Source organism: Bos javanicus, chromosome 10 (assembly GCF_032452875.1).
Source record: "Bos javanicus breed banteng chromosome 10, ARS-OSU_banteng_1.0, whole genome shotgun sequence".
Lineage (NCBI taxonomy): Eukaryota > Metazoa > Chordata > Mammalia > Artiodactyla > Bovidae > Bos > Bos javanicus.
In genome coordinates, this window is record NC_083877.1 from 32,122,626 (window position 1) to 32,132,182 (window position 9,557).

Genomic DNA, 9,557 nt, shown 5'->3' on the forward strand with positions numbered 1-9,557 from the left:
TTTGTCTTTCTCTTTCTGACTTATTTCACTCTGTATAATAGGCTCCAGGTTCAGCCACCTCATTAGAACTGACTCAAATACATTCCTTGTTATAGCTGAGTAATATTCCATTGTGTATATGTACCACAACTTCCTTATCCATTCATCTGCTGATGAAAAGACGCTCAACATCACTCATTATCAGAGAAATGCAAATCAAAACCACAATGAGGTGTCATCTTATACCACTCAGAATGGCCGTCATCAAAAAGTCTACAAACAATAAATGCTGGAGAGAGTGTGGAGAAAAGGGAACCCTCTTACACTGTTGGTGGGAATGCAAACTGGTACAGCCACTGTGGAGAATAATATGGAGATTCCTTAAAAAACTGGGAATAGAACTGCCCTATGACCCAGCAATCTCACTGCTGGGCATATACCCTGAGGAAACCAGAATTGAAAGAGACGTGTACCGCAATGTTCATCGCAGCAGTGTTAACAATAGCTGGGACATGGAAGCAGTCCAGATTCACAATCTTGCAAAACATTTTCTGGTTGCTGGTTTCATCTGTTTCCTCACAAGTGAAACACAAGTCTACTTTCTTGGTCATCGAGGTGTTCCCCAGCCTGATTTTAATGCCTAGAAATTGCCGTTTTCGTGAAGAGCCGTCATGCCTCGTGTCCTTTGGCTTATGATTCAGGTAAAGAGCAGGCTGCTCTCTCTCTCTCAGTGCTGGTGATATGTGTTTTTGTTTTATTAAATCTTTAAAACACTGGGCTTGTTGTTTATGACCTCTATATATTCTTTTGTTCTTTTCCATGACTGGTTAGATTGCCTTTTTTTTTCCTCCCTTTGTAAAAATATGAGCACCTTTCTAAAGAACATCACAGCTTCCAGAATGGCTGCGTAATAAAACAGGGGAAACGTGTTGAGGTTAACATTAGGTTTCTCGAGACTGTGACTCAGGGCTGCTTTACTGATGGGAAGGTTTAGAGGCATCTCAGACATGATCCTCAGAATCACAGATCTTCCTGCTCTTGCCAGACTTGTTTTGACAAACCCAAGATCATCTGATACTAGTCACAGAGCTCTTCGTGAAATCAAGAAACCAAGTGGTATCCATTGCAGACAGTTTTTTGTGATTGAGAGTTACTAAGAAACCCCAATGGAAGCAATACCTTGTTTAGGTGTGAGCTTCACCTGATGGGCAAGTAAGCACAGTGGGGAGGAGTGGCAGCGGTCGGGGGTGGGGGTGGGGAGGTGCGCATACCTCGCATCTTAGGTGCCTGATTCTTCTGACCACAAAGGAGACTCTTCAGAGATACTGAGAAACAAAAGCATGTGCAGTCAGCCCTGAGGGTAAATGTTGCAGGGCCTGGTACTCCAAGGAATTGCATCCTAGATGGCTCCTGTGCCCCAACCCCACCCCCCGCAACATGTTCAGTTGTTGAGAGCCGCCATCTCAGGATTCTGTCCCTGCACAGCGAGGATGCAAAGGTTTCAGTTAATGTTGCATCCAGCTTGGCTACCTTCCTGATGTGGATCCCCAAATAAACCATCCCACGACATCCAACTGAACTTGTTCCTGTGCATACAGTATTTCGCAGCCCATCCTGTGCTGTTTGTTTTGGCAAGTACACTTCAGCATGTAATAAATCATGAAAGGAAAAAGCCTTTTGGCCTAGCTCGCTTCAGCCCGCTGTAATGTCAGAATACAGAAAGCAGTTCTGTTTTTAGACATCCTTTTACTAACCCAACATTCATAATTTATGATTTCACTGTAAAATTCCTGCAACACGACACCAAAAGTAGAGCTGCCCTTTAATTAAGTACTCTTGGTAGGAAAAACGTGAAACTGATGTGCAAAACATCTCTGTGTGCATGGTGATTGATAATGATTACATCTTTATGAACCCAACCTAGAGGTCTCGACTTCCTGCTGACTACTTCCTGAGTGTGCTGCTAACTAAATTGGAGATAATTCGGAGGCATTATTTAGAAATACTGAGGTTTTAAGCCTGCATCTCTCAAGACTTTTTCTCAACTCTACCTGGCATTATTCCTTGTTTTCGTGATAAGAACCTACAGCCCAATTTCATGCCATGTTCAAGCTTAAGAGAAATTGTAGTGCAGAGAGGAGGGTCAAGAGATTTCTTTTTAGGATCCCAGTTGCCATGTGTGTGTGTGTGTTTTGGGTTTTTTTAGACTAGAAAGAATAGGGCAGAAAGAATTTCTGGCCCTATTGGTATATTGTAAGAAGAAGACTTTGAGCCATTTCGTTTTTTAAAATTACTTTTCAAACTTTTTTTTTTTCACTTAATTGAAAATAGGTAAGTTTAACCTTTAAAAGGGTGCCCCTGAATGTGAAAGTGTTAATCGCTCAGTCATGTCCAACTCTTTGGGACCCCATGGACTGTAACCCACCAGGAGCCTCTGTACATGGCGCAAGCCTCCAGGCAAGAATACTGGAGTGGTTGCCATTCCCTTCTCCAGGGCATCTTCCTGACCCCCGGATCAAACTCCGGTCTCTTGCATTGCAGATTCTTTACCATCTGAGCCATCAGGGAAGCTGTGCTCAGCTGTACCTCTGAATGCTAAAAGGCTAAAAGCCCAAGCCTGGTGCTCCCCAGCTCAATGCTACTGCAACTCTGTTTTATCCTTCATCTGCTAAGTCAGCATAATACCTGACTGAGAGGAAATCAGGATAGTGAAATGGTTCAGGTTCCTTGAAAACAAGGTAACAAATCCATCCAAGGTGGTAACATTTGCATTAAATAAACTTTTTGGTCTAAGTTCAACTACTTTCAGTCAGAATCATAGCAATGGAAACAAAAACTGTGTAAAGTCATTTAGTCATCTTATCCATGCATCAGTGATTACCTTTTTCTGGAGTTATGTCAGTACTACCCGTGTGTGTTATTTTCTCGTGTTTCTGCAGGTTTGGGCCAGGCTTAGTCATCTACTGGTACGGGTTCATCCAGGAGCTGGACTGTAACCGGGAGAGGGGCATCCTGCTCCATGCCTGCTTCCCCACTGACATCGTCACCTTGTGCCACAGTGTTGCTTGACCCTGATGAGCCTGGAAGAGAAGCTGGGAGGAAAAGGTGAATCCGGAAGCAATTTTACTTTCCTGCAGCGTAAACTCCTGGCAACATCTGCCCTGAACTTCAGCTGAACTCTCGCTGCCCGTTGTCACACCACTACCTCTTTAGACAAACATATCAAGAGTTTCTGTTTTCCTTCATCCCTTGCTCATGGGAACAGCCAAGAACTACAGACACAACCCACTCATTATCAGCATTTCTGTCTCTGTCAAACAGTTAGTTTATAGATAGTCATAATCTTTCTTCCTTCCGGATGGTTTCTCCTTATATACTGAACAAAAGAAAAAATGTGGAGACTGAAAGGTGTGATTTTTCAATTCTCCGCCCAGTTACCAAATTGCCCTCTTATTTATTTTTTGGCTAAGCCCTACATTCATTCTGTCTCCCTCCCCATTTCTCTTCATGCACACTTACAGATACCCAGGATTGCATTACCATCGTGGAGTAACCTCTCACGGTCCTAGCAAAGCCAAAGTCGTGAAGGCTACAACTGGATTTTCTCGCTCACCTGCAGGAGCTGATCTTGCTGGGAGCCTGTGCTTGTTTTGTCGTCTTGGTGGTTTCCTGACTTCTATGGCAGTAAGCCAAGCTGAAAAAAATGTATTTGATGAGAATTTCTTCTTTTTATATTACTTGTTTGAACACCAAACATTTTCCACTTATCTCATTTAAAAGCATTAGTTACGTTGTGTCTGGAAACCACGCTTCTCTTTTGGACTGGGGGCTGTGGGCAGATAACTGAAGCTCGGGGCCAGCCTTGAAAAGAGTTTATTTTAAAACACAACTAGTTGTCTGTAGGTATGGATGGTAGTTGGTATTTTTATGAGTAAAATTTTTCAAAAGTGCATTCTTTACCCTGCTTTATATCTCCCATTTATACCACATAATTATATAACACTCAAATAAGTTAGGCATTAGGGAAGTTCAGCTTTCAATGAATTAAGTGTACCAAAAATAAACCTAGAGCAATTTTCAGGTTAGCAAAATAAAAGAAGTTTTGTATTTGTTCACTTTCATTTATTCATTTTTTATACTGCAAACCAAATTTCAATCTGAAGGAAAACATCAATATAAATTCATTATAAACCTATCTTTTAGGAAGGTAAAAAATTAATCCATACCCAAAAATGTATTTAATAAAATTTTCCCCCATGTTGACATTATATTCTTTATAATGTTGAGTGAGTTTGGAAATATTAGTAAAAATGTAACTTTTACAAACACCCTCAAGTTATATGTATTGCTCGGTTCTTTCAAAAGACTTAACTGTACTGTCTGCACTTTGTTCATTTTGCACCTAAGAGGGTATGCAGACGTCTGCCTGTTGCCTTTCCTTTTGAAGAACAGAAACATGTCGGGTTCAGGCATGGATTTTAGCTCTGTGGTAGGTTGCGTTAAACAAGAAAGAGGGAGAAGATGAAATGGTATGGTATTATCAGGCAAACTTGTGCTTCAGTGTAAAATTCACCATACAGGTTTTGTGAGTAAAATAGAATGATTGGGAATCAGTGCTGTTGTTTTTGATACACACCACACACACTCACACTTGGGAACCAGTGCTGTTGTCTTGATACACACCACACACACACACACACTTGGGAACCACTGTTGTCTTGATACACACACACACACACATACACACACACACACACACACACTCTTAGACCAAACTGTTGTTAAAAGCAGTTTTCATGGCACGCTTTAAACTGATTTTTCTTCTTTAGGAGTAAGTTACATGGATCTGCACAGATGTTGAAAACCTTGTTAAACCCTCATCAAGGATTTGTTTATTTTACATTAAACAAATTTATGATGAAGGGGCACAAATAAATTTAAACAATGAAAGAGGTGCTTGCTCCTACCTGGCACCCTGACATAATATGTTAGGAGAAGGTACCAGTGTTCTCTGGCAAAGGCACCACCTTTTCTGTATGGATGAGGTTTTTCAATCTGGCCCTGAAAAGTGGGAAAGAAACCAGCAGTAGACTGTACATATCATGATAAAGTTACAAAGTTATTTAAAACTCAGCTTTATACAACATAAAAACTAATGTGATTATAATGTGTATTACTTTTCAGTAGACATTGGAGGAGTGGTATTGGGGGGACTGATGTTCCTAGACTAGAAGCCGAAATCCTCCTTGTCCTTTTATGTAAGAAATACTTACCTGTGCTATTAATATTTCTATGTGTGTTTGTTTACTTGTGTGTTTTTTTTTAATTTAGACAGTATAAACATCACCCCTAAAGAGTAGACATATGGTGACATTTTTTTTTTTTTCTTCTCTCATCATTAGAACATTAACGTTAAAGTCAAATCCTACTTTATGGAGATCTCTGCAAACCGTGCTGATGAATTAAGCCAAGTGAGAAAGCAGGAGTGTGTGTACAAACATAAAACTCAATGATGTTCTCTCTGGCATATGTAGACCTGCCAAGCGTCTGCTCTCACAAACAAACAGGAGACACTGTTCGTTCGAAGCTCTCAGAGGGATGAGTTCAGAGCAAAGCTGATCCAGCGCTGATGCTTCACAGACTTGGTCCCACCCCATTTCTACCCCAAACAAACAAAAACCAATGAGACTTCTTTTTTCTTTTTAATTTGCGTTGGGCAAGGTGTCTGTTAACTCTTCTAAACACTCCTAAATCATATATAAAAGGGAGGCTCGGGTGCAGAGTAGAAAACTGGCTCTCCAGGGGACATCATTTTCCTTTAAGCATAGGTGTGTAGGTGCTCATTATTGGCAAGGCTTAATTCCACTCTGGAAAAAGATAAGTTGTCAAGTCTTTGAGGGGTGCACTCACTCATTAAAGCCACCAGGGGATTGCTTAGCGCCCTGGATGAGGTCATCCACTAAATGGGCCCCGGTGGGCCTCACTAATTAACGCACAGCGCCCAAGTGAACAGTTAAGTCACTCGCCCCTCCCTGAGGAGCTACACCCAGTGTTTCCTTTCCTCTCTGGAACCAAGATACCTGAGATGTCTGCTCTTTCTCACCAGCGCCCCTCCCCCCCACACACACCCTTTACAGACCTGCAGTTTCAGTTGAATTAAATCCGTGCTGGCCTCCATTCCCTTCCTCTTCCCTGTCATCTCCCCTTCTCCAGCCTTTGCAGTTTCTTCCCACGTGGACACACATTCGGCACTTACTACAACTCATTGAAAAAGACTCTGATGCTGGAAAGATTGAGGGCAGGAGAGAAGGGGACGACAGGATGAGAGGTTGGATGGCATCACTGACTCAATGGGCGTTAGTTTGAGCAAACTCAGGGAGATAATGAAGGACAGGGAAGCCTGGCGTGCTGCGATTCATGGGGTCACAAAAGTCAGACATGACTGAGTGACTGAACATCAACAACAACACTATCCCTTGGTTCTTTTTCTCTCTGGGAAATGATCCCAGGACTGAAATGCAGCCCGTCTGAATCCTGATCCATGTATTTTCAGAGTCCAGGTTGGGGAAGAACAATTGGCCTAAACCCTCTGGGGAAAAGCACACGTAAGGCTCCTCCGTGTATCCAGTGTTCACAGGCATCTGTGGCACTTGAAGATCGTAAAACCTGTAACTAAGATATTTACAGGGTCAAAGAGAGCCTGAGGTTTAGTCTATCCGTAACTATTTTGGCAAAAAGAGTCCAAAGAACATGTGAGGTTTACTGATATTTCCAGGCTGAATGGTGATGTTTTAGCTGGTTAAAATTACTAATTAAAATAGTAAAATGTCTCTGTGATTCAATTAGAGAATCACGGCCTAGCTAGTTCATCTTAGAGGAAGCTTGCCATTTTCTGTGTGATCTGCTGGGAGCAAATTGCCTCCTAACTATAACTATTTTGTGAATAGGATGGGAGGTGAAAATCTCCCAGTTGGCACCTTCTCAGTTAAGGTCAAGGAACAAAGCCGGCTTAACTAGAGAGGAAATTAAAAGGCAAACAATAGGAGTTTGCCTGCACTGTCACCATTTATAGCGAGATCCTCTCTGGACCTGCCTGGTAGGTCACCCTCAGGTTAAGGAAAGGTCCCAGTGACACAGTTCAGACCCTCTAATTGTATTATGCCAAACTAACCTTCCTATATATAGTAAAAATGGTCTGAAGATGTTTTATTAAGAACATGCCTGGATTGCAAAGATTAAGGAAGATGGAATTATGAATTAAATAATAACCAGAACAGCTTGCGTTCCCCTTGTGTTTTTCACTTTCCTGCTATTGTTTTGAACATGGCTGTGAGACAAAGAGCTGCTTAGGTCAAGAACTATAAATTACGGTTTTCATACAATAGTCACCCACTAAAATGATTTCAAAGCTTGATCAAAGTACTTCAAAAAGACTTTTAAAACTTTTCCACGATGCAGGGGGAGGGGACAGACTCATTTGATGCTTTAATTTGCTTCAGTCAGTCTAGCAGCGTTCCATCTTGGCGTCATACCTACTTTATATAAAATCCCACTCATTAGTTAGAGCAATCCAACTTGTTCTTATTGTTGTCTCGTGTACAAGTAAAGGGGATTTACGTTTCCATCTAGTTAACTGGCACAACTAAACCTTTGGAGGCACTTGTAATGGAAGGAAAAGGTGCACATAATCCTGCTTTCAAAGAAGCATAACTTGACAGCACTTAATCATGATATGCAAGGTGTTTAAGACTAACTCCCTGATTAGAATTAAAGTGGATATCAGTGGATTTAGTTGGAATCTTAATAATAGTCATGGTAGCAGATAGATTTCGTGTTTCATCTCTTTTCCCTCACCACTTGCATTTACTTGGAGCTGTCTCATGTCATAAGCAAGGATGATGAGAAGTACCCTAGTGGTAGATAAATTGAGTAAATTCTAGGCCCAACCATACATAAAGACAGTGTGGGATGGCTGCCACAATGCTTCCCTGTCAGGTAATTTTTATTTTTTAAAAGGAAGGTCATTTTGAAATGCTGACATGAAATATAACCAAGTCAATTAAGTAATAACAATGGAAGTTCAGAGTTTAATTGAGGCCTGAACATGAAGCCACCGACCATTAACCTAAAGCAGTCATGAATTCCCCTGAAAACAGCCTCAGTTAAAGGTATTTCTCGAAAAGCTAGCACTTTTTTCTTTAAAAAAAAAAAGTGTCCTTTTTATATTCAACACAGATACAGTCAGAAATTACAATTGAGTGTATGTAAAGTGGACTTTTTTAATTTTAACTGAAATTTCTTTTATAGGGAAAAATCAAAATTTATATAATCCCAGTGACCTCTGCAGGAAACCATAGTTTTGTAAGCAATCCAAAAGTTGTAAGCACCTTTTATTTGATTGTGCCACGTTTATCTCAATTGACGTACCTCTCTCTGTAGTTGTTCACTGGCGAGCTTCTCTGACTCGACTGTAAGCTCCATGGAGTAGGAACTGTGTTTATCTTGTTCACCACTCTATGACCCAATAGCTAACAGAGCTCCTGGCACAGAGCAGGTGTTCAATAAATGTTGAATGCACAAATGAATGACTGTTGAGCCTAAATGTGCTCTTACTCACTTGCATTAAAGGAATAATTGGAGCCTTTTTATTTTAACTTTCTCATTTTCTTCAGCTGAAAACTAGGTGTATTTATTGGAATCAGAGAAACACATCATATATTTTGACGTTAATTAATTACTTTGGTGAGAATTAATTACTTCAGAAACCCTCAAAATCTGAAATATGGCAGTTTCATCCACCAGAGTATTTGAGGATGCATACTTAGTTGTAAAGGCTTCCCTGGTGGCGCAGAGGGTAAAGAATCCTCTGCCAATGCAGGAGACGCAGTTTGATCCCTGAGTTGGGAAGATCCCCTCGAGAAGGAATGGCTACCCACTCCAGTATCCTTGCCTGGAGAATCCATGGACAGAGGAGCCTGGTGGGCTACCATCCATAGGGTTGCAAAGAACTGGACATGACTAAAGCAACTTAGCAGCCACGTATACACTTAGTTGTAAGAGGAATTCCTGTGCTTTCATTGTGTTTGCCTTAAAATTAGCCTTTGTACATTATTGTTTATCCAATATATTGATAAATTAACTCAAACATTTAAATTTTTTGTTGTTTTTTTTTTAAGGGCTTATTAAGGCTTAGCTTTATCTTTACATTTCTATTTAAGGAAGTTTCCCCTAAAATCAAGTCAAGGCAACTATGTTTTGTACACAGATTTGGGGATATTTGGTGAAATTATTAGATTAACTGCAAAAAATGGTGCTTTCCATTGCTTGCTTTTATACTGCTGAGCCGGTGACAAAGTGCTTCCTGGCCATAGAAGTGTCTTCTGGCTTAGGAGAGACGGGTTCTCTGGTCATTGGCCAACAGGATCTGACTTGGGAGAGACACTGTCCATGAACTGCTCAGTGGGTGTTTCCCTGTTAGTCATTAATTCAGAGTATGTTATCATCTGAAAGCCAGAGACATTTGGCATATGTCCTCATATTTTGAAGACTTATGACACAAAAGGAGCTGGAACTCTCAC

General features: G+C 40.9%; 1 protein-coding gene across 4 annotated transcripts in view; it reads left to right on the forward strand.

The window, feature by feature from the left end:
• CDIN1 (CDAN1 interacting nuclease 1) overlaps positions 1-9,132 on the forward strand; it is a 235,312-nt gene extending 226,180 nt beyond the window's left edge. The window contains exons 11-12 of one of the 4 annotated variants that reach the window (XR_009739083.1): positions 2,919-3,684; positions 5,382-9,132. Coding sequence is in view for 3 of the 4 variants with exons in the window: in XM_061430697.1 (XP_061286681.1) it covers positions 2,919-3,048 (130 nt within the window). In the remaining variant the exon portion in view is untranslated. Of the gene's footprint in view, positions 1-2,918; positions 5,339-5,381 lie in introns of those variants that run through there. The other 3 variants (XM_061430697.1, XM_061430702.1, XM_061430700.1) reach the window with 3 other exon arrangements.
• Positions 9,133-9,557: the final 425 nt, after the last annotated feature.